A 26656-nucleotide genomic window follows, 5' to 3' on the forward strand; every position below is an offset into this window, starting at 1 on the left:
GTGATTTGGCACATGTTTTACGCCAGATGCCCTTCATGACGTAACCCTGGTCGCCTCTTACGACACAGGGATATATCGTTTTTGAATTATCATGCTATATATAGTTTTTGAATTATCATGCAATATATATTTTTAATTAACATCATATGTATCATTGTTTGAATTATCATGCCATATATCGTTTTTTGAATTATCATGCCATATATCAATTTTTGAATTAACATGCTATATCATTTTTGAATTATCATGCTATACATCATTTTTTTGAATTAACATGCTGTATATTTTTGAATTATCATGCCATTTCTTGTTTTTGAATTGTCGTGCTGCATATTTTTGAATTATCATGCTATATCATTTTTGAATTTTCATGTGATATATTGTTTTTGAATTATCATTGAGTCCCCCGGTCTCTGTATAGAATTGATTGATGAATTTTGTGTGGACAGTGGCGTGAAAACGGGAAAGCAGGGGGGGGGGGGCGAAAAACACCTCAATGGATAGGTTATGAGCTGTAGATGTGCACCTTGACACTGGTTTTTTGACAGACATGAAAATGCGAGGAAAAAACGGTATTTTTAATCACACTAATATATTATATTGCGAGATGCCAACGATGATGACGCTGCTAAACATACCCTTATTTCTGTGTTCCCATAACGGCCTTTAACAACAAGAACGACAGCTTCATGGTCCTAGGGGACTCGTATGTTCAAAAGAACATACCCTTATATTTCTATATATTTTTTAATTATCATGCCATTTATAGTTTTTTGAATTATCATGCAGTATACTTTTGAATTATAATGCTGTGTATCGTTTTTGAATTATCATGCTGTAAATTTTTGAATTATCATGCTCTATATAGTTTTTGAATTATCATGCAATATACCTTTTAATTAACATGCTATATATCATTGTTTGAATTATCATGCCATATTTCGTTTGGTGAATTATCATGCCATATATCATTTTTGAATCAACATGCGATATATTTTTGAATTATAATGCTGTATCGTTTTTGAATTATCATTCAATATATATTTTTAATTAACAAAATATATATAATTGTTTGAATTCTCATGCCATTTCTCGTTTTTTGAATTATCATGCCATATATCATTTTTGAATCAACATGCTATATATTTTTGAACTATAATGCTATATCATTTTTGAATTATGATGCTATACATAATTTTTGAATTAACATGCTGTATATTTTTGAATTATCATGCCATATATCATTTTTTGAATTAACATGCAATATATTTTTGAATTATAATGCTATATCATTTTTGAATTATCATGCTCTACATCATTTTTTTGAATTAACATGCTGTATATTTTTGAATTATCATGCCATTTCTTGTTTTTGAATTGTCGTGCTGCATATTTTTGAATGATCATGCAATATCATTTTTGAATTTTCATGTGATATATTGTTTTTGAATTATTATTGAGTTCCCTGGTCTCTGTATATAATTGATTGATGAATTTTGTGTGGACAGTGGCGTGAAAACGGGAAAGCAGGGGGGTGGGGGCGAAAAACACCTCAATGGATAGGTTATGAGCTGTAGATGTGCACCGTGACACTGTTTTTTTGACAGACATGAAGATGCGAGGAAAAAAACGGTATTTTTAATCGCGTTAATATATTATATTGCGAGATGCCAACCATGATGACGCTGCTAAACATACCCTTATTTCTGTGTTCCCATCACGGCCTTTAACAACAAGAATGATAGCTTCATGGTCCATGGGGACTCATATGTTCAAAAGAACATACCCTTATATTTCTATATATTTTTGAATTATCATGGCATTTATTGTTTTTTGAATTATCATGCTGTATATTTTTGAATTATAATGCTGTGTATCGTTTTTGAATTATCATGCTGTAAATTTTTGAATTATCATGCCATATATAGTTTTTGAATTATCATGCAATATTCTTTTTAATTAACAAGATATATATATATATATATATATATATATATATATATATATATATATATATATATATATATATATATATAATTGTTTGAATTATCATGCCATATATCGTTTTTTGAATTATCATGGCATTTATTGTTTTTTGAATTATCATGCTGTATATTTTTGAATTATAATGCTGTGTATCGTTTTTGAATTATCATGCTGTAAATTTTTGAATTATCATGCCATATTCTTTTTTGAATTATCAAGATATATATATATATATATATATATATATATATATATATATATATATATATATATATATATATATATATATATATATATATATATAATTTGCCATTTATCGTTTTTTGAATTATCATGCCATATATTATTTTTTGAATGAACATGCTATATATTTTTGAATTATAATGCTATATCATTTTTGAATTATCATGCTATACATCATTTTTGAATTAACATGCTGTATATTTTTGAATTATCATGCCATATATCGTTTTTGAATTGTCATGCTGCATATTTTTGAATAATCATGCTATACCATTTTTGAATTTTCTTGTGATGTATCATTTTGAATTATCATTCTCTATATTTTTGAATTATCATGCCACATATCGTTTTTTGAATTATCATGCTGTATATTTTTGAATTATTATGCTGTATATCGTTTTTGAATTATCATGCTGTAAATTTTTGAATTATCATGCAATATACTTTTTAATTAACATGCTATATTTCATTGCTTGAATTATCATGCCATATATCGTTTTGTGAATTATCATGCCATATATCATTTTTGAATCAACATGCTCTATATTTTTGAATTATAAGGCTCTATCGTTTTTGAATTATCATGCAATATATATTTTTAATTAATATGATACATATCATTGTTTGAATTATCATGCCATATATCGTTTTTTGAATTACCATGCTGTATATTTTTGAATTATTATGCTATATCTTCTTCCTCTTTCGGCTTGCTCCCGTTAGGGGTCGCCACAGCGGACCAACTGTCTCCATTTCGCTCGTTTTGTTGTCCGCATAATGATTTGGCATAGGTTTTTACGCCGGATGCCCTTCCTTACGCAACCCTGGTCGCCTCTTACGACACACAGGGATATGGTACACCTATTCTAACCGGGGCATACACCGGGCCCAGTACAACTGGTGCTCATTTCGCCGACCTCGGAAGGATGGCAGGCTGAATCAACCCCCTGGTGTTTTCGACTTGGTTTATATATATATATTTATATTTATATATATATATATATATATATATATATATATATATATATATATATATATATATATACACATATATATATATATACACATATACATTTTATATATATATATATATATATATATACACATTATATATATACATATACATACATATATTAATTCAGTGTCCCAACGGGGCTTGAACTCAGGACCTCTTGGGTCCCAAGCCACTGCCCTTACCACTGCGCCAACACCAGGCTTAAATTATTATGTTTTATTATGCTATATATAGTTTTTGAATTATCATGCAATATATATTTTTAATTAGCATCATATGTATCATTGTTTGAATTATCATGCCATATATCGTTTTTTGAATTATCATGCCATATATCATTATTTGAATGAACATGCTATATATTTTTGAATTATAATGCTATATCATTTTTTAATTATCATGCTCTACATCATTTTTTTGAATTAACATGCTGTATATTTTGGAATTATCATGCCATATATTGTTTTTGAATTTTCGTGCTGCATATTTTTGAATTATCATGCTATATCATTTTTGAATTTTCATGTGATATATCATTTTTGAATTATCATTGAGTCCCCCGGTCTCTGTATAGAATTGATTGATGAATTTTGTGTGGACAGTGGCGTGAAAACGGGAAAGCGGGGGAGGGGGGCGAAAAATACCTCAATGGATTGGTTATGAGCTGTAGATGTGCACCTTGACACTGGTTTTTTGACAGACATGAAGATGCGAGGAAAAAAACGGTATTTTTAATCAAGCTAATATATTATATTGTGAGATGCCAACCATGATGACGCTGCTAAACATACACTTATTTCTGTGTTCCCATAATGGCCTTTAACAACAAGAACGATAGCTTCATGATCCAAGGGGACTCATATGTTCAAAAGAACATACCCTTATATTTCTATATATTTTTTAATTATCATGCCAAATATAGTTTTTTGAATTATCATGCTGTATATTTTTGAATTATCATGCTGTATATCGTTTTTGAATTATCATGCTGTATATCGTTTTTGAATTATCATGCTGTATATCGTTTTTGAATTATCATGCTATATATATATATATATATATATATATATATATATATATATATATATATATATATATATATATATATATATATATATATATATATTTATATATATATATAGTTTTTGAATTATCATGCAATATACTTTTTAATTAACATGCTATATATCATTGTTTGAATTATCATGCCATATTTCATTTTGTGAATTATCATGCCATATTTCATTTTGTGAATTATCATGCCATATATCATTTTTGAATCAACATGCGATATATTTTTGAATTATAATGCTATATCATTTTTGAATTATCATGCAATACATCATTTTTGAATTAACATGCTGTATATTCTTGAATTATCATGCCATATATCGTTTTTGAATTGTCGTGCTGCATATTTTTGAATTATCATGCTATACCATTTTTGAATTTTCATGTGATATATCGTTTTTGAATTATCATTCTATATATTTTTGAATTATCATGCCACATATCGTTTTTTGAATTATCATGCTGTATATTTTTGAATTATCATGCTGAATATCGTTTTTGAATTATCATGCTGTAAATTTTGAATTATCATGCTATATATAGTTTTTGAATTATCATGCAATATACTTTTTAATTAACATGCTATATATCATTGCTTGAATTATCATGCCAGATATCATTTTTGAATCAACATGCTATATATTTTTGAATAGCCTGGTGTTGGCGCAGTGGTTAGGGCAGCGGCTTGGGATCCAAAAGTTCCTTAGTTCAAGCCCCGTTGGGCCACTGAATTAATACACCAGGGGGTTGACTCAGCCTGTCATCCTTCCGAGGTCGGCAAAATGAGTATGAGTGTACTGGGCCGGTGTATACCCCGGTTAAAATAGGTGTGCCATATCCCTGTGTTGTAAGAGGTGACCAGGGTTGCGTCAGGAAGGGCATCCGGCATAAAACATGTGCCAAATCACGATGCGGATCATACAGATGATCCGCTGTGGCGACCCCTAACAGGAGCAGCCGAAAGAAGAAGAGAAGATGCTATATATTTTTGAATTATAGGGCTATATCGTTTTTGAATTATCATGCAATATATATTTTTAATTAATATGATAAATCTCATTGTTTGAATTATCATGCCATATATCGTTTTTTGAATTATCATGCCATATATCATTTTTGAATCAACATGCTCTATATTTTTGAATCATAATGCCATATCATTTTGGAATTATCATTCTATGCATCATTTTTGAATTAACATGCTGTATATTTTGGAATTATCATGCCATATCTCATTTTTGAATTGGCGTGCTGCATATTTTTGAATTATCATGCAAAATCATTTTTGAATTTTCATGTGATATATCATTTTTGAATTATCATTCTATATATTTTTGAATTATCATGCCACATATCGTTTTTTGAATTATCATGCTGTATATTTTTGAATTATCATGCTATATAATTTTTGAATTATCATGCAATATACTTTTTAATTAACATGCTCTATATCATTGCTTGAATTATCATGCCATATATCATTTTGTGAATTATCATGCCATATATCATTTTTGAATCAACATGCTATATATTTTTGAATTATAATGCTATATCGTTTTTGAATTATCATGCTATACATCATTTTTGAATTAACATGCTGTATATTTTTGAATTATCATGCTATATATCGTTTTTGAATTGTCGTGCTGCATATTTTTGAATTATCATTCGATATATATTTTGAATTATCATGCCATATATCGTTTTTTGAATTATCATGCCATATATAGTTTTTTGAATTATCATGCCATATATCATTTTTGAAGCAACATACAATATATTTTTGAATCATAATGCTATATAAATTTTGAATTATCATGCTATACATAATTTTTGAATTAACATGCTGTATATTTTTGAATTTTCATGCTGTATATCGTTTTTGAATTATCATGCTATATTATTTTTGAATTTTCATGGGATATATCGTTTTTGAATTATCATTCTATATATTTTTGAATAATCATGCCATATATCATTTTTGAATTATTATGCCATTTATCATTTTTGAATTCTCATTGTCAACATTTTTTAATTATCATGCCATATATCATTTTTGAAGCAACATGCAATATATTTTTGAATTATCATGCTATACATAATTTTTGAATTAACATGCTGTATATTTTTGAATTATCCTGCTACGTATCGTTTTTGAATTGTCATGCAAAATAATTTTTGAATTTTCATGTGATATATCGTTTTGGAATTATCATTCTATACATTGTTGAATTATCATGCCATATATCGTTTTTTGACTTATCATACCATATATCATTTTTGAATTCTCATTCTATACATTTTTGAATTTGAGTGCTGTATGTCGTTGTTTGAATTATCATGCTATATATTTTTGAATTATGCTGTATATCATTGTTTAATTATCATGCCCTTTTTCGTTTTTTTGAATTAACATGCTACATATCGTTTCTTTCAATTATCATGCTACATATTTTTGAATTATCATTCTGTTTTCTGCGATATATCTTTTTGAAATATCATGCTATATATCGTTTTTGCAAGTCCTTCCTGGTACACCTTAACACCTATCCACCTACAAGGCTTTCATCTGCAGTTTGATGGTGTCTTCATGTTTAGGGTGGTGGGCTTGGGATCTGAGGGTCCTGAGTTCAAATCCTGCTCCACTTTTGAATTAATACCTGGTGGGGATGACATACCTGGTAGGGTTTACTCAGCCTGTCATCCTTCTGAAGTTGGCAAAATGAGTACCACCTTGCTGGGATGATTTAGCCATTCAAGTATCCTGTGTTGGAGTGGTGACCTATCCAGGATTGTGCCCAATAGCCCAGGAGACTGCTTTGGTTGCACCAAAGCTCTGCACAGAGTATGGTCCTAAAGGATTTGGATTTAGGGCTGATGGTGTACTGCTTTCCCCTCTTGACTGGAAACCCTGACTCATTTCCTGATGCTGTGAAAACCAAAGCCTTCAAGAGTGTTGGAATATTCAATGATGAAGCTGAGTTTATGGGGCCATCACTTCACCATTGTAGGCAGGTGGTCTCTGTCTTTTACCACCTCCTTTCTGGTCTTGCACCTTCTGCTCTTTCCATCCTTTGTTCCCCCAGGTTTCTGCAGTGTGCACATGGTGCACCATCAACCCCCTTCTGGTGAGAATACCTCAATCCAGGACCACTGCTCCCCTCTACTCATTCATTCCTCTTTTCTCTCACCTGTGGAACCAACTTCCTCAGTCTGTTCAATGTCAGTCTTCCCTCCAGTGCTTCACGAATGCTGTTCATGACCATCTCAGGTCACCCCACTCTTACCCCCCTCCCCATCCATAGCAATGATATTTTCTACCCTCATTAACCAACTCAAAGCCAAACTTTTCCAGGTGCCAAGGTTATTAGGTTTTTATCTGCTCCCTCATTTTCTTCGATTTTGTTTTTTTTGTTCTATTTCTGCTTCTTCCCCATTTTATTCTTCCGCTTCTGTGAATGAGTCTGCACATGTATCAAACTTGTTTACCCCCTGTGTTCTTCTCCCCTCCCCTCCCCCCACTTTCTCTGTTCTCCCCCAACCCCATGTCCTTTCAGTCACAGAGTGCATTCAAGAGGGATATTTCCACTGTACTTTTCATTCTGTTACATCCTGGTCTGTTCTGTGTTGTCGCTCCTCCCCGAGCCTCAAATATGCATTTAAAAATGAATAAATAACCAATTTTAAAATCCCTATGTTATATATTTTTGTACTTCTGGACTAAGTCTGGTGTTTGGCTTAGTGGTTAGGGTGGCTGGTTTTGGATCTTAGGGTCCTGAGTTTGAGCCCCGTTGTCTGCTGAATGAACGCCAGTTCGGGTTGACGCAGCTATTCATCTTTCCGAGGTCGACAAAAAGAGTACCAGTGTACTGGTAGAAAGGCACAGCATCAGCGGCACAGTCATGCTTCCAATAAATGATCACTACCCCGGTAGCCAAGCTGCCATAGGCAAGAACAGAACAGAATTTATGTACTTGAAAATAAATGGTTAAGGTCTTACCTGCCATGGTTTAAAATTTGTTATTGTGGAACAAGATCCATTAACAAAGGGAGACTTGCCAGGCACGCACATGTGCAAGTTGTGAAGTGCATGTGCCACTGCATACACAGCCGTGTAGGTGTTATAAGAGTACCGGAGTTGCGAGACATCTATGAATGGGGAATTGCTTTCTTCAAGGCGCTCACGACCTGTACAAAGTATTTGGTTCTTCTGTTGGTGGCTCCATGAGCAGTTAAAAATAACTTCCCAGAGTTCCAAAAGAAAATCATTCAATGACTGCCTTGGTGTGAACATTATCTCTTCTGATTGACTTTTCATCAAATCTGGCCCTAAGGATTTGATATTTTTGTCATTCTTATTCGGTTCAGCTCTTTGACATATATTCATTGTTTTCCACGTTGCATCACATAATGCTCTTTGCAGTCTGTCAATGTTGCATATTTTTGTTCTCCAACACCAATTCATTGTATTGTAGTTTGATACATATAAGTGAATTGAGCTGTTACATTTTAATTCATCATTTGGCATTTGTAATTGACAGAGAATTTCATTCCTATTGTTAGAGACATTTGACAAAGTTCCATGAATAACTTTAGAATTTAAAATTATCCTCCCAAGCCTGTTCTTATATTGTGATTCTATGCATCCAAAATGGTCATTTTTTTCTTTAAGTATGAATGCTTGAGTATGTGAGGCACTTTGATGCATGATTGAAGATGGATTCTGAAGGGACAATATTTTGGAGATATGATTATTTTCATGAAGACTTGAACCTTCAGGCATTGTATTATGTCCTGGCAGATGCTTCTCTGCTTTGGGTGATAAACTGAACAAAAAATCCTGCAAACCAGTGATGCTTCCACGGCGAATTTCAAAGCCAAGAGTCCCTTCAAATAAACCAGCATAGCGTGGTATTCCAATATTTGTCGATGTAGCCCAGCCATTGCTTGCTATCCATATCTTATTGGTTACGTTGCGTTTAAGAAGTTCTTCAGCAAAATTATAAATGTGAACATGCACCATATAAAGCAAAACCACTTGTGCTTTTGTGTGTGCCACAATGTTTCCTGAAAAATGTGATAAGGTAAAGATTTATCACTTTTTTCCGGGACAAAATTTTATAGAAGTGTTTTCCCTCATGTCTCATGGGTTAACGGGATGAAGTGCGTTGCATTGGTCTTATCGCTAGGTCTAATTATATCCCTATCTTCCAGTCAATCCTGATTTTCATTTCAACACTTTCCTTTTATCCATGGTACAAATCAAATCAAGCAAGCAAGCAAACACACACGACATGAATAACTAGCACCCGCGCAGCCTCCTGTGAGCGAATCACAGCAAGAACGAAGACGCTGCCCGGCGCGTACATGGCACGCCCTTTCATTCAGATCTGTGTGCCAATTTATAATGGCATTTCCCCTTGCTGACCCCTCACTCACCAAAAACTCACCAACCACCTCGACCACCAATGTGAAAAATATTCCTGCACCTCCTCCTACTTCTGAATCGATGAAATTCACCACCAAACAGAGGCGTGCTGCACAATTCAGGTTACTCAGATGGCGTGATGTGTGGACAAGCCAAGAACGTTAGCGGCACCAACCGCGTCTCAGCGGGGCTGCCCCGAATGGTAATGTAGGATTGATATGACCCTCACCCCCAAAATTAAGAGCAGGTTCGGATATAAATTTTATTTAATTATTTGTACGGACCATGGCAGACCAAGACGAGCACCAAGCACCAAGTTTTGAAACTTCAATGTTAGAGGAATCCATGGCTCAGGACGACAGCTTTGAGGGAGATCGTTCCCTGCAACCATACCCAGAGGTAACGTTGGGGGCAACCATGACAACAACAATGCTTGCGGACCCCCCACCATAAAATTTCCCTCATGGAGGACTTAACGATTCCCATGGGATCCACACCCGATCATAGCAGATCGGCTTCGCCAAAGCCATTTGACATGATCTAATGTTGGAAATGATGAAACAAATGATGGACCAACAGAGTGGTATGCGGAATGATATGTAAGCAGGACAAAACCAACAGAAGAGTGATATGCAAAAACTGGCAGAGGGATATGCGAGTAATGGGCGATGGAATTCGGGAAGAAATGAAGGCGGGTCAGGAGGAGCTGAAGGCGTAGCTGGAAAAGGTAAAGGGGGAGATGCAAAACATGGAGCGGAAAATTGTGGAGGAGATCAGGACAGTACGTGAGGAAATGAACGGGGTGAAGGAGAATGTGGAAGGTGTTTGAACTGCGATGAAGACAGGTTAGGAAGAAGTGACAATTAAAATAACGGCAGTTAAGAAAGAGGTAGATAAACTCAGACAGGGGATGACAGAAATAAATAAAGGACAAGGACAATTAAAAGTCGAGATTTGGAAAAACATGAACGTGATACAGAATTTACAACAAGGCCAGCAGGAAACAAAGGGGGAATTGTGGGCTCTAACGGAGGAGTGTAAGGTGAGACACAAATAAATTATGAAAATGGTTAAGGAGATGGGATGGAAGAAAGAGACGACAAACCAGGAAATGGGAAAGCGATTAAAGAAACATGAGGATGAGACCAAAGAGTGTTTTAACATAGCAAAGGAGGAATTAACAGAGACATAAAGAGAGATGGAACGGGTGAAGGGTGAATTACATCAAGTATAAGAGGAGCAAACTCAAATTGAAGGGAAGGTGAAGGACATTACGATTGAGCTTGTTGAATGTCTTGAGACCCGATGTAAGGGTCAGGATAACCTCCTTCAGGAACAAAGTAAGAGGATACACTCCCTTAAAGCATACCGTGACCAAGTGATTCCAGTGAAGGTAAGACTGTGCGAGGTAGCTTCCCACCCCCCTCCCCTCATGATATTCTTACCCCTGACCTCAGGTCCACAACAATACATTTTGCTCTGACGAAATATATACTGTAAATCAGAAGTCAACCCAACACGTATAAATAAATAGGAACTGAGCACAAATGCACATTTATTTTGAATTATAAGTTCGTGCTGGATGGCAAAACAACACACGATCAAAAACTGGATGGAAAAGTTGAACTGCCAGCCTGAAAGAGCAGACCTGCCCCCAATACATCACTATCCTTGCTCTTCCGGTGGGTGTTTACTTAATATATTTCCTTAAGATATTTCCTGAGAAGAAAGAAGACGAGAGGAAAACACTGCAACAAAAGCTGCATCCAGAGCAGCTGAAACTCCTCGAGAGCAAGAAAGAAGACAAGAGGCAAACACAATAGGAATGGCTACATCCATAGCAGCTGAAACTCCTGAAGGGCAGAAAATACGACGAGATGCAAATGCAACAAGAATGGCTGCATCCAGGAACCAGCCCTGGAGAGAAAGAGAGAAGACTGCACTCTCCTCCAATCCAGCCTTGGAGTATGCTTCTGATCTAATAGATGCGAGTGGCTCAATGTCAATTACTTGCAGGCACTGTAATGCGATGAAATGGGTTGGAGAAGCTCCAGGGATATGCTGCAACCGTGGCAATGTTCGGCTGCTCCAAATTAATGCTCCTCCTGAACCTCTTCGAACATTGTTGACAGTCAACACTCCAAATGCAAGTCATTTCCAAAGCAACATCAGAAGAAACAACTAATGCTTCAACATGACATCTTTCGGCACCACAAAAGAGATCAGAGAATTTGGCTGCATGCCCACATTTAAAGTGCAGGGACTGGTTTATCATCAGATTGGCATACTACAGCCACAACCAAATGAAGAGCCAAAATTCCTGCAGATCTACTTCATTAGTGACAATACGAAGCAGGCTGAACAATGCTTCAACACTATCAATAAAACAAAGCTGGAAGGGGTGTGGCTGTTTCAAGATATACTCCACAAGAAAAACAACTATGTTCAGAGTCTCAAGTATGCAATGGAGAAGGTGACACCAGAGTTCAAAATTGTCATTCATTCAGAACAAACTCTGGCTGGGGAGCATGAGGTTCAATGGACCCTTCACATTAGAAGTGGCTGTCATCCAAGCTGGTGAACAACATGGCAATGAAAACATTGTGCTGCAGCTCAAAAACGACTCCCGAGAGAAATGCTGAGACACACTGATCATATGAGACACTTCAACATCCACTAATATTCTGGCAGGGTGATGATGGATGCCAGATGAAACTGCAACAAACAAACCCAGCATCTGGACTGCCAAGTGAAAAGAAGATTTCTTCCATTGAATTTTATGCCTCCAGGATGATGCTGAGAGCTGGAAATTTCAACCACATATTGTGTTGCATAGATCTTTTCCAGCAATATGTTGTGGACATGTATGCCAAAATTGAGGCAGAAAGGCTGAGATTCATTTGAACAAAAAAAACAAAAACTCTGAGTCGAAAACTATGTTCATGCCAGGGATGCCATGAACAATGATGGAAACGCTGCCAATGTTGTCCAATTGGTCATCTTGCCTTCTAGTTTCACAGGTGGTCCACACTACATGCATGAGCACACTCATGATGCCATGACATATGTGTGAAAATGTGGCCGTCCTGATCTCTTCATCACCTTCATCTGCAATCTCGCTTGTGAGGAAGTGGCTCATGAGCTGATGCCAGGCCAAAAACCACAGCGTTGCTATGATTTGCTGGCAAGAGTATTCCGACATAATATGAAGGCATTGATGAATGTCATCACCAAGGGAAAGATTTTGGAGCCATCAATTGCTACATGTACACAATTGAGTGGGAAAAGCATGGCCTGCCATATGGCCACATTCTGATTGGCTTCAAGATGAACTTCATGTGCACAGAGTGGATGATGTCATCAGTGCTAAACTTCCAAACCCAGACATTTATCCAATTCTGTTCAGCACTGTCAATACCCAGATAGTGCATGGTTCCTGTGGAAGCATCAATCCAAACTCAGCATGCATGAAATATACCAGATACACAAAAAGGTTTCCATGATATCTTCTGAAAGAGACACAGACTGGACAAGATGTTTACCCACTGTATCGTCGGAGAAAACCAAAACATGTTGGATTCACAACAACCATCAAAGTTCGTGGTTGTGAGGTTGAAGTTGACAACAGGTTCCATAATGTTCACACCTCACGTGGCTATTCAATGCACACATCAATGTGGAGTACTGCCACTCTGTGAAATCCATCAAATATGTGTGCAAGTTTGTCAACACAGGATCTGACACGGCTGTATTTGGCGTGATGATGGATGGGACTGTGCATGATGAGGTTTGGCAATATGAAATGGGAAGATACATCAGCAGCAAAGAAGGCAGATCCTGAACTTCCCAATTCATGAGCGACATCACACTGTGGTTCATCTCATTTTGCACCTTCAGAATAGCCAGAGAGTGTACTTCACTGAGGAGAATGTATGTGAGCATACCCAAGTCCACAAGACACAACTCTCACTGCATTCTTTAATCTCTGCCGGGATGATGAATTTGCTATCACACTGTTGTATCATCAGATACCCAAGTACGACACATGGATTGTTGGCAGCAAGAAGTGGGCTCGCCAGAAAGCATAACAAACTGGACCAGACAGGCATCAAAGCCAGTGACGTACTTAGCCATGTGTACACTGTCCATCCTAATCATTTTGAATGCTTTGACCTGAGACTGCTTCTGAATGAGGTCAAAGATCCAACATCTTTTGAGGACTTGTGAACAGTGAATGCAACAATCTGTGAAACTTACATACCTGCTTGCCAGCTCAGAGGACTCCTGGAGGATGATACACACTGGAATAGCACATTGGAGGAGGCAGCGACAACTCGATCACCATGGATGCTGCGAAACCTGTTTGCCATCATGTTGAAGACATGTGCAATGTTAAATCCTCAACACCTTGGGACAACCACAAGGAGAATCTGGTGGAGGACATTTTGCATCATGCAGAAGTGCAAAATCCTATCCAGCAACTGAACGACAGTGATGCCATCTTCAATCAAGCCGTCATTATCATTGAAGACAAGAACAAGGCTTTGAGTGGCTCTGACCTCAAAAATTTTCACCTTCCTCATCCTCAATAACACAATGACAATGAGCTCACATATGAAATTTTGAGAGAGACCAACTAAAACATGGAACAGTTTTCTTAATACATGAAGGAGAATGAGTCATGTCTGGTTCCAGACCAAAGAGAAGCCTTCAATAAGATTACACAAGCAGTTATCAATGGGAGTGGTGGCACTTTCTTTCTGGATGCTGCTGGTGGAACTGTCAAAACTTTTCTCATCAATCTTCTTTTGGCAAAAGTCCGGCAGAGAAACATGATTGCCCTTGCAGTGGCATCATCAGCCATTGCAGCCACACTGTGAACAGTAGGAAGAGCAGTTCTCTCACTCTTCAAGTTACCCTCAAATCTGGATAGTATGGAGGCACCAACCTGCAACTTTGGCAGATGCACTGACAAAGCAAAACTCGTGCAGAAGTGCTGGCTCATTGTTCCTGATGAGTGTACAATGTCTCACAAAGCCACCTTTGAGGCTCTTTATCGTGCCATGCAAGATCTTCGACATAATCATCGAAGTTTGGGTGGAGTGACTGGAGTTGGCTGGGGATTTTCGACAGATTTCCAGTCATTCCACATGGAACCAAACCTGATGAACTGCAGGCCTGCCACAAAGCCTCGTACATTTGGAACAACATTCAGCGACTCAAATGACCAACATGCAAGTCCTTTGAACAGGTGATACATCTGCTGTGGATTTTGCTGCAAGCCTGCTCAAACTAAGAAATGGAGCCATGGTATCTGAAAATCAAGATGTGACTATCTCGATGAACAACATAGGGAAAACAGTTGCAGCTCTTCAACAACGACAAGATGAAATATTTCCAAATGTTGCACATTACTTCCATGACCACAAGTGGTGATGCCAAAGAGCCATCTATTTTATTTGTATACCTTGTCGAGGCTCATACGAGAGCAAACACACAACGCACAGCATGGGGGGTGGGGAGAGTGAGAGAAGAGGGGCGGGAGTGGGAAGGACAATACAGTGGGGAACAGAGACATAAGGAGATCTGAGGAAGGGAGAGGAATGGGGCGGGGACCATGGGGTATATAAGATAGATATTACAAGGACTTTCAGGAAGGAAAGCAGGGAATTTGAAAGAGGTGGGTTTGGCGTGGATTAACGGGTGAAGAAAAGATCGAGGTTTTGGATGGGGGAAGATGAGAGGTGGTGGGGAACAGCTGTATAGATGGCCTGGAGAGAAGAATGGGATTGAGCAGAGTGATGGAGTTTATTCCAAAGGTGGGAAAAAAGAGGAATGAAAGAGTGAAGGTGAGCAGTGATTCGTGATTTTGGTTGTTTTACCAGAAGGGGATTGTTGGCGGACCTTGGGAACGCTGCGGAAATATGGTGGGGGCATTTCACAGACAGAGCAGGGGTGGGGGGGGGCGAGATCAAATAGGAGACGGAAGAAGACAGAAAGACCACCAACCTGCTGGTGGTGAGAGAGTGAGAGGGCCAAAGGCACACCTTCATCACGGGAGATAACAACGATCCGAAATGACTTGGTTTCCACAGCGCGAAGCCGAGAAAGGTGAGAGGCAGGAGCACCAGCCCAAAGGGGAAAGCAGAACTCCATCAGGCTGCAGACGAAAGCTTTGTATGTGGTCAGGAGCTCAGGTGGGCCGAGGAAGGACTTTGCACAATGAAGGATTCCCAGTCATCAACTGGCTTTGGAGGCCAGGTTGAAAATGTGGCTTTCCCAGGAAATATCATGGCAGATAGTGAGTCCCAGAAGCTTGAAAGAAAAGACTTCTCCCAGTGGGCTGCAGAGAAAGTAGATGGGGGGGGAGGGGGGGTTCCAAACAGTCCTTGCAGAGAGACATTTTGAGAGTGTGAGATTTTTCAGGATTGAAAGGCATGTTCCATGTGTTGGACCAGTTCGTGATTTTATCCAGATCTGCAAAGAGCGAAGAAGCTGCGGCTTGCCGGTCGGGGGCGGGGGGGGGGGGACAGATGGTTTAACAGAGGGTGGAGTTATCACCAAAGATATAAAGAGGATTTTCCAGAGAGTTGGAGAGATTATTGATTAAAACCAGAAAACGAACAAAGCCCAGAATGCTGCCTTGAGGAACTCCAGCTTGGACAGGAAGAAGGGATGAGAGAACTCCATTTTGAGCCACACGTTGGCTGTGACAGGAGAGGAAGGCTGCGAGCCATTAGTGGAGATGGCCTTGATTGCCATCAGAAGAGACTTTGTGAAGCAGGACAGGGTGCCAGACCGTGTCAAAAGCATGTGATATGTTGAGGGATATTGCTCTGATTTCATGTCTGGCATTGTGTACCTCCATCCACTTTTGGAAGAGCAGAGGCAGCATATCCAGGGTGGAGAGACCTTGTGTGAAATCAAATTGCTGATCGGAAATCAAGCCATTGGAGAGGAGGAGATTGGGACCATACTCTGTGCAGAGCGTTGGTGCTGCTTAAGCAGTCTCCTTGGTTATTTGCCGCAATCTTGGACAGGTCGCCACTCCGACTCAGGATACCAGCATGCTGGCACTCATTTTGCCGACCTTGGAAAGACGACAGGCCGAGTTCACCCCATTTGGTATTAATTCAACAGCTGAGTGGGATTTGAACTGAGGACCCTCAGATCCAAAGTCTACCACCCCAACCATTAAGCCAACAGCAGGCATATTGGAGAAAAGAAAGGCCTTAATGTCTGAAGTGATGATGGATTCCATAACCTTGCTCATGTTTGAGAGAAGGCTGATTGGTCTGAAGTTGCAGGGATCTGTTTTTGCACCTTTTCTATGCAGGGCGATAATATTTACTGATTTCCAAGCAGATGGCAGATGACCTTGAGCAAATGAGAGGGTGAATAGAACAGAGAGAGAGAGGGTGAGCAAGAGCAGAGGAGCAGGTTTTTTGGACTCTTGGGCTGATGCTGTCTGGACTGGTTGCAGGATCTGAGTCGAGGTTTAATAGGAAACTTTCCCCTTTGCCAGAAGAAAAGGACAGAGTCCAGGGACAGTTGGGTGCGAGTGGGTAAGGTGGGTACATAAAGCAAGAGAGGTACCCACACCCAGCCAACTGACATGATGACAATTGCAGTCACCACATATGAGGAAGAGAGAGTTGGGATGAGTGGACAGCAGTTAGGCCATGTTTTCGGATCATGAGGTGTAAATGGAGTCATCAATGTTCGGTGGATGGTACAGTCCACATATAAACATGACTTGGGAGTAGAGGGGAAGCCGCAGCCAGAGGTATTCCTGGGGGTGTGGGGAGTGAGTGCAGTGCATGGAGAGTGGGGAATAGAATCTTTGATGAAGAGGGCAACTCCACCAGGAAGAGGCTCAGTTCTTTCATACGGGAGGAGGGAGTAACCACAGAGAGATACGAGGGAGTCATTGACGTCATGAGGGAGGAAAGTTTCTGTAAGGCAGATAATGTCTGGTTTGTCAGTGGCAACTTGTATGGAATGATCTATAAGGTTTCAGCGAAGGCCCCAGATATTTGAGGTCCACATTGTTAATGAAGAGGGGGGGGAGGTAGCTTTGGGTGCAGGGGAGAGGAGGGGGAGGGTAGAATGAGGGAGTAGGAGGGATGTAAGGAGAGTTTTTCAAAGAGTGGGGGAATGCACAAGAGATAGGGTCAGGGCCGGATGAGGAGGAGAAAAGGCTCTGTGATGCTGGGTTGAGGTACAGTGGGGATTAATAAGAGAGTGGGAAGAAGGCAGTGGAAGAATTTGCGGAGGTGGAGTGATGAGGTGGAGGAAAGAGGGCAGGGAAAGGAGGCATCTTTGTAGATGAGAGAGGGGGGCAACTTTGAGTAGTTTGAGTGAGGGTGGTGAATTTGTGGAGAAGGGTGAGTGGAGAGGGTTGAGGGAGAAAGGTGAGGGGGAGTTTTTGATAAAGGTGAGAGAGAAGCTTGGAGGGAGAAGAGTTTGATGGTTACTTTGAGAGGGAGGGGTGACTTGGCACTGAAGTTGGAAAAAAATGATGATTGCTGGAAAGCGAACATGCAAAGCAAACTGGGGTTTTTAATTTTTGTCCGTTCAGAAATTCGATGAAAGACATTTATTGAGGAATGAAAGAATGAGGGATGCAATGAAGGCGAATTAAGAGAATGGAGAGAAGAAACTTTGTAAGAGATGGATTTTTTAGACAAGGTATGAAGGAAAGGTCGAATTGAGAGCTGTCTGAAATTCAGATGTAAATGTAAACAAGCCAACCATATTTCTCATTGTACCACCATGCATGCATGCTCAGAGTGTTTTCTCTTCCCCATTCTGAGGAAGACACCTTCTCCACCATCCAGGTATTACCAAGCATTCAGTACCCCAGCTCTTCAACCCATGATGCTCGTGAATGCATTGCTGACATTGGTATTCAGATATGTAATCAGAGTTGCAATAAATGTGGACAAATGCGAACATACTTCTCTCCCAATTTTTCTTCTGGATTGCTTTTTCCTCTTCAGGTCTACCCCCTACCCATATGTCCACCACCTCATCTCACCTTCTTCCCAGCCCCTTCACACCTGCTCCTCAACCCATTCCCACTTACTCCATAACCCTTACCATCTGCATCCTCATTCCTCACCCATTTTCGAAACACAACACCACTCCTCCTAACTCCATCATCCCACCTCCACCACAATCCCTCACTGAGTCACCAAGGTATCAACCTATTCACATTTTCAGGTGTCAAACATGCTCGGAATTGATACATATCAGTAAAACAAAAGAGTCATTCAAAATATTTGCTTACCAAGGTACTGCATTTCATTTGCATCTTCCACACTTGGAAGAAACTCTTGGAAAGCAATACACGTGCCACCTTGTTCTGCCTCTTCCACAAACTGGACTTGTCCACTTCGTCCAAAATCATCATCCACTGCTATGGATCCGACAAAGAGCCACCCAAAGTGCTGAACCATCCCAACAATGGCTCGAACACTGTGATATGCAGTTGGAGTTGTGCGCAAGAAAGATGGGAAACGTGACTTGTCGCTGAAGCAGTTACAGGTTGAAGCATAGCTTATCTGCAAGAGGAAGAATAAATTACTTGTATGATATAATATTGCATTCATGGTAATTCACTGGAAATAAGAAGAATGTAAAGAAGAAAAAAGAAGAACCCATTTACTTCTGTAATAATTCCTTATCGATCAATGTTATCCCATTTTGTGTCTATTAATTGAGTTGTTAATGCAAAACTAGTTGATTCATTGTCGGGAAACGTTCAGGAACTGATCAGTGGATGTTGGTATACTCGATGTGAACAGATTTGTTGGGGTTTTGAATCCCAGCGAGGCCAACTGATGATCTTGAATTCACGGCAATCTCAAGAGAAACCCGAATCATTGTCGACAAGTCAGTCATTTCGATGTCAGGACCTTAAATTGTGAAGGGTTTTTTTGTGAGTAATGGACTCCATTCGGTTGTATTATGTGAAGTTAAGATCAGAATAACAACTTCACTTCAATATCTTAAAGTTCAGAATAACACTGGTTGATGCTGCAAATTGAAATCAAAATTGAGCGAAGTTGAGAAGTCAAAAAAGAAACTTTGAAATGGTCAGTAATTGCACTTTAATTAAGCATCAGTTTAGATTTTCAATCTTCTTGATACGTCTGTATTATATCGATATTTTACTCCTCTCCACATGAACAATTGAACCAATAATTAACATCATTAATTACCCCCACCACCAAAGGTGTACCAAGGTTGTTTTCACCACTATCTATCTCTTTGTTCACACGATGAGATAACTCGTACCTGGCAAACACAATTGAAAATCTTGTCCCAGCTACGAGTTTTCTTATGACGTTGGGTTTCCCCACCATTTAATAATAAATGAACTTAGATTTGTTCATAGAAAGGTAAAATTTGAAAATAAAGTATATCCACATGCAGACTTGACTTGGAAAATGGGAGTGGCACATACCATGATGCTTCAGTCAATGTGTTAAAGTGCAATAAATAAAACTTTTCAAAATTTTGAATTATTAGCTCACCTCGACTTTAATCCGGAGAGCTTATGTGAAAGAGCAGTGTCCTTAGGTGAAGGCCCTGTAACACCTTGACGATTTAGCCAGCATATGGCAACGTATCAAAATTGATCTAAAACGTTGGCGAACGCTGAACTATTGTTGTTTTTTTCAGTTTTGGGCGTATAATAACGTGTTGGACATGTAATACGCAGAACGTATTAGTAACATACACAGAACGTTTCGATAACTTTTAGATATCTTATACCAACGAATGCTTAGTGTGTTGTCGGCGTTCGCAACTTATGCCCAACGATAGTCTAACTCATGCATAGTGCGCGGCAGCGTATCGCCCACGATCACGTGGCGTAGTCTAGTATAAGGCTGCTGCTCGACGATTCAAATCATACCCGCACAAGACAGCGAAATGTCAACATCACCGTCATGCCGAAGAAAACTTCGAAGAATGCTGCAAAGAAGTCTCCTGGCCGTGGCCGTGGCCGTGGACGCGGACCAAAGGAGGGTCCATCATCACCCACACCCAACCTATCACGCTCACCGACTATGACTGACATGGACCTACTACCACTACCACAACTGACACACTCACCTACTACAACTACTGATACTACTCACATTGGCATCCACTCAACATGGAGTCTGGAACACTGACGGGTTCCTCCTGTGAACCCCATTTTTATATACCAATTCCCCTAAACACTGCCAATACGCCATTATACGGTAGCTGTAAGTTAGAAACAAGTTCACTAAGTGCTGTGGTCATCCGGAAGATGTCAAATACGTCGACATACGTCAATATATGTTGGAGATATGTTACACATTGGTTCCAAGCACGTTACTCATAGGTTAGAAATAAGTTTCGGGTACGCCAGATATTACCTCGACGTATTTCGACTTATGAGTAACTTACAAGTAACGTGTGTCGACGTGTGTCAACAAACGCATAACGTGCCTACAACGTATTGCCAGCGTATGCAGAACGTGTGAGTCATACGCCGAGCACGTTGAGAAATTTTGAGCATGCCCAAAATTTGTCGACGAGTTTGGTGTACCACGACGTATGCCAGCATGCTTCAGCGTGCTCTTAACGTATACAAAACTTACCCATAACGTATTCGACGTGTGCCAGGGAATTCGCCAAATTTTTCATACGTCGGCATACGCTGGCTAAAATGTCAAGGTGTGACAGGGCCTTGAGTGAGTGAGTCAGGCAGTCAGTCATTCCGTCAACACTTCAGTAATTATTCCTTGAACCAAACACATGATTTTGATGAAACTTGGCTTCATATCTGAAGCCCAACGAAGGTATATTGAACGCATAAAAATACGCGCTCATTAAGGGGGTCGATGGAGGCGTTTTTGACCGCCCCCCCCCCCAAAATAGATATTTCGTCTCTTCTCTGAAACTACACACACAATTTCAATAAAATGACCACAGCCTTCATCAACTGTGATGTACTAAAGTTTGTTCATGGCATTAAAAAAAAAATCAGGGTCAAAGGGAGTCCAAGGATAAAGGTGAGCTTCAGGACAAGCGGTCATATTTTTACCTCCACAATCGAAGGTGGATGGAGGTTGTCTTTTCACCACTGTCTGTCTATCTGTCTGTGAGCAGGATATCTCAAAATGTTACAGATGGATTCAGCTGAAATTTGTTGGACAGGTTATATGTTCGACACGAATAAATTGTTTCCATGTTGGTGAAGATCCACATCTGGATACTGGAGTTTAAGTTTTCAACTGATTCTTCACCATTGACTGATGGGGTTAAAATAATATATAACATGACATCAAAAAAGGTTGTTGATGGATCTGGACGAAACTTGGTGGACAGGTTGGGTGTGTAACAAGAACGAATTGATTAATTTTTTGTGAAGATCCAGATATGAGAATTTAAAAAAACTTTTAAAAAGTGATTCTTCACTATTGACGGGTCCAGTCAGGTATGGGAGCATGTGCCAGAGCAGCGCATCACTGCGTCCACTTTCTGCCGGTGTTCCAGGGGCCTCGATCTGGCCATACCCAGGAGAGATGCCTGGCCCATCCCCATCTCTTTGAGAAGCTGATGAACCTGCTGCAACCACGAGGTACGTCGTCAGCCCATTGGCCTTTCACTCATTGGGCTCCTCGCTGAGAGAATTTGGTGAACAGGATCAGCATCAGGAAAATTAGCCACCTGTCTATATAGCTACAGCTGACGCTCACGGACTATGCAGGTAACAAATCTCATTTGAGTCTCTCAGCAACAGCTCATTGGACACAAAATCTGACCAGCGATAGCCAAGGATTCTCCGAAGAGACCGGGTACCAAAGGAATTTCGTCTCTGTCTCAGATCCCTGGTCAGAGTCCAAGCCTCACATCCATAGAGCGAGACTGCAAGCACCAAGGACCTGAAGACTCGGACTTTCATCCTCCCGCACAGGAATGAGCAGTGCCGCAGCCCATGATCCAGTGAATGCATGACTCCCAGGCCCGACCCAGACATCTGTTGACCTCTGGCTCATAGCCAGCAGAGACATGAATATTACTGCCAAACTAAGTGAATCTCTCTGTGACTTCAACATCCTCACCAGAAACAGGTACAGGAGAACAGAAGCATCCAATATGTTATTGAAAGCCTGGATCATAGTTTTTACCCAGAAAACCCGTAATCCCAATGGCTATGACTTCTCATTCAGCACCTCAAGGGATACCTCCAGGATATCGAGATTCTTCGCAAAGATGACTGCATCATCTGCAATGTCAAGGTCAGAGATCTTGACATTCCCAAACGATGCACCACAGCTTGATCTATCTGATATCCTCCTCAGAATCCAGTCCCTACATGTGCTGAAAAGAGTGGGGGCCAATACACACCCCTGTTGAACTCCAGTAACAACTGGAAATAAGTCAGAGATGGTATCACCACATCTCACACCACTCTCAGGACCAGAATTCTGCATAGTTCAGACATCAGATCGATCAGTTTTGGTGCCACCCCACGAAGACCAAGAATCCTCCAGAGGGCATCCCGATTCACTGAATCAAACCCTTTACAGAGATTCACATAGGCTACAAGCAGCAACCTGTCAAAACTCTCATCTGCATTCGGTGAGGACCCGAAAAGCAAGGATACAGTCAATCGTTGACCTCTTTGGTGTAAAGCCTGACTCCTCTGGATGCTGGTTCTCAAGCAGATGTTGGCGAACCCCCTCAATAATTATCCGAGCACAGACCTTGCCCGGCACTGAGAGCAGCATCACCCCTCGGAAGTTGTTGCAGTCTTGGCGATAACCTTTTCCTTTCCAGAGAGGGGTAACAAGGCCCCTCTTTCAGTCAGTTGGATGATTCCTATGTTCCAGCCAGAGCACAGAAGTACATGCAATGAGAGGAGTGCAGCATTTCCACCAGCCTAGAAAAGTTCAGCATGGATGCCACAAATCCCTGGAGCTTCACCTCTTAAAACTAGTTCACCGCAGCCTGTGTTTTTTCAATCGAAGATGGGCCATAGTTGATTAGAGGGTCAGCAATTGAGATTGTAACACTCATGACTTCAAACTCAACAGCTGGTGGATCAGCCTGGTACAGCCGCTCAAATTAACCGGCCCAGCGGGCATTCACTGAGGAATCCTCTGTCAAGAGCCTTCCACCCTCTCCTCTAACTGCAGTGCACCGATGGATGGGTTTTGTGGAATGCAATACGTGAATTCCCCTCTAAGCAGGACGAGAATTACATGACCACAGGTGATGCTCTACCCCTCACAGATTCCTCGCACATCGGCCTCCTTGTCCACCCTTTGTGCACGTACAGTTTTATGCCTCAGCTACCTGAACAGCTCAGCTCTGCCAATCAGCCTGGCCCTGTGACTGTGGTCAATGGTATCCAGTGTCCCTTGAGAGACAAAATTCTTCTTCACCCTTCAGTGAGTTCCAAGACATCCACCAGCAACATCAAGGATGGTGGTCTTGATGGCACTCCACAACTCTTCAGGATCCCCCAAAGCATCCAGACACCCTAAATCTCCACTCAGCCTGATTGGCAAACTCCTCAGTTGCCCTCTCATCCTTGAGCTTGCCAACATCCAGCCGAGGCTGGGATGGTACCATTCTCCTGGATTTAAGCTGAAACTTCAGCATTGCAACAACAACACTTTGGTCAGTGTTGAGGAACTGAGGAATCTGGCAGACCCTGAAGTTCTGGATCATCCTTCAGCAACCATCAACGAGCACATGGTCAATCTTCTTTGCCACACCGCCAGTATTGGAATATCAAGTCCAGTGATGAGCCTGTGGGCTCTGAAACCATGAACCAGCCACCCTCAGTCCATGACTTCTTGCAAAGTCACGGAACTTTGTGCTATTCTGGTTCACAGTTCCATACCCATGGGGACAAATACATGTCTCATAAACCTCCCTATCAGTTCCAGTCGATGCATTGAAATCCCCCAAGACAAGAAGAGTATCTCGCTTGGGGAAATGATCAACCACAGACTCAAGCGTGGCAGAGAATGAATCCTTCACTGTGAGATCACTTGCCTCATTCAGAGCATATTCAAATACCAGGGAAACGACACCCAAGGCATGACGAGTCCTTCATCTAAAAATGCGCTCTTTGAACAGTGTTACCTCAATTATCATTGGAGTCAGCTGGTTGGACACAGCTACAGCAACTCCTTGGACATGGTATACATCAGAGTGACTAGACTAATAGAAGGTGTAACCACCCACCATGATCTTGCCACTGTTCGGTCTCAGAACCTCAGAGAGTGCTGCAATACCGATGTTCAAATGCTTGAGCTCAGATGATAACAGAGACAGGTAATCATCCTCTCTTTGGGAGAGGACATTCCAGGCACCCTCTTGAAGGGACCATCTCATGTTAGCCCAAGGTAACCACTATGTGGTAATGACAATTCAGCACCATGAGGCAAGTTATGGCACAAATGGTGTTGAATACAAAGGAAATGGGTGATACAATGAAGGAAATGGGCGATGAAATGAGGAAGGATATGAATGTTCTGTGCAGCAAAATGGATGTTGGGCTGGCCAAGTTAAAGGTGGGACAACAGAGGCTGAAGGCAAGGCTGCTATAGGTTAAGGCTGTTATGGGGGTGATGGTTCAAGAAGTGACGACAAGGATTGAGGCAGTGCAAGGAGAGATGAACGAAGTAAAGGCGACAGTGGACAGTGTTTGGACTGTGATGGAGCCGGGTAAGGATGTAGTGCCAACCAAAATCACGGAGGGAACAAATCGAATTAAGGAGGTTGAAAAAGAGGTAGACAGACTCAGATGAGGAGTGACGGAATGAACAAAAGGACAGGAACAATTAAATATTCAAATTGGTCAGAACACGAATGTGGTAAAATCATTGAAACAGGCCCTGAAGGAAACGAATTGGCAATTATTCACAGTAAAAAAAGAATGTAAGACAACGAGTGTAAGACAATGTAAGACAAAAGAATGACGAGATAACACAGAAGGTAAAGGGAATGGGACAGAAAATAGGAACGGGGAATCGAGAAATAATCAAATGACTAACCGCTAATAGAACATGATGAAAACACCAAAAAGGGTCTTAAGAAAGCAAAAAGGAAGTACCAGGTGCAGAAAGGGAGATAAAACAGATAGAGGATCAAACAAATCAAGTAAAAGAGGAACAAATTGAAATCTAGGGGAGGGTAGAATAAATTAAGCTCGACGAAGCTCGTAGAATATATTGAGACCCGATGTAAGGGTCAGGAAAACATCCTCCAGGCACAGCTGGAGAGGATGCGGTCCCTTGAAGTGGACTGCAATCATGTGAGTTTAGTGAAGGCAAGGTTGTGCAAGGCAAAGCACGTGCATGGTGCAAAAGGTTTAGCTGGGAAGTTCTGCCCCACTAATTTGCTCTTTTTAGCCAATGTACACACTGTATCGCTCGACAGTAAACCGGCTGTGTGTTGAGGGGACGAGACCCCCTTTGTTCAGCCATCCACAGTTAAGGTATCACACAAGGTAGTGTAACTGCCAGGATTCGCTGTGCCAATCAACCACCGCTGGTGCGTACAGTTATCTGTGCCCTGTGGCCACAGGACCGGGTGTCCAGGAGGGACCCGAGTGCCTCCCCTTTTGGCGAGCCTCAAACCCTGAGTCCGTAACAACACGTAAGATGATATTGATGCATGATTCCCTGAGATCTACCTCAATAAGGCACATATACATCTCGAAGACAACATAAGACTTGTTTCATCAAAGAATACAGTGAGTCGATAAATCGAGTTTCTGAGATATCAGACAAAACTATTAACTTAATGTATGAATGATTGTATGGACAGAAACTGCCATGACAACACTACTTTGCTGCAATGCGCTGACGGGTATGAGGCCATCACTAATTAGAACGGCACTCATTCAAGCA

General features: G+C 40.4%; 1 protein-coding gene across 1 annotated transcript in view; it reads right to left on the reverse strand.

Moving 5' to 3' along the window:
• The window catches only part of LOC147034933 (vomeronasal type-2 receptor 1-like), a 93891-nt gene that overhangs the window by 61677 nt on the left and 5558 nt on the right, over positions 1 to 26656 (reverse strand). Inside the window, exons 2-3 of the mRNA XM_085859447.1 lie at positions 19036 to 19309; positions 8316 to 9382 (exon numbers count right to left, since the gene is read on the reverse strand). Coding sequence (XP_085715573.1) covers positions 8316 to 9382; positions 19036 to 19309 — 1341 coding nt within the window. The remainder of the gene's footprint in view (positions 1 to 8315; positions 9383 to 19035; positions 19310 to 26656) is intronic.

Source organism: Eptatretus burgeri, chromosome 1, assembly GCF_056783735.1.
Source record: "Eptatretus burgeri isolate ZD-2024b chromosome 1, Ebu_testis_v1, whole genome shotgun sequence".
Classification (NCBI taxonomy): Eukaryota; Metazoa; Chordata; class Myxini; order Myxiniformes; family Myxinidae; genus Eptatretus; species Eptatretus burgeri.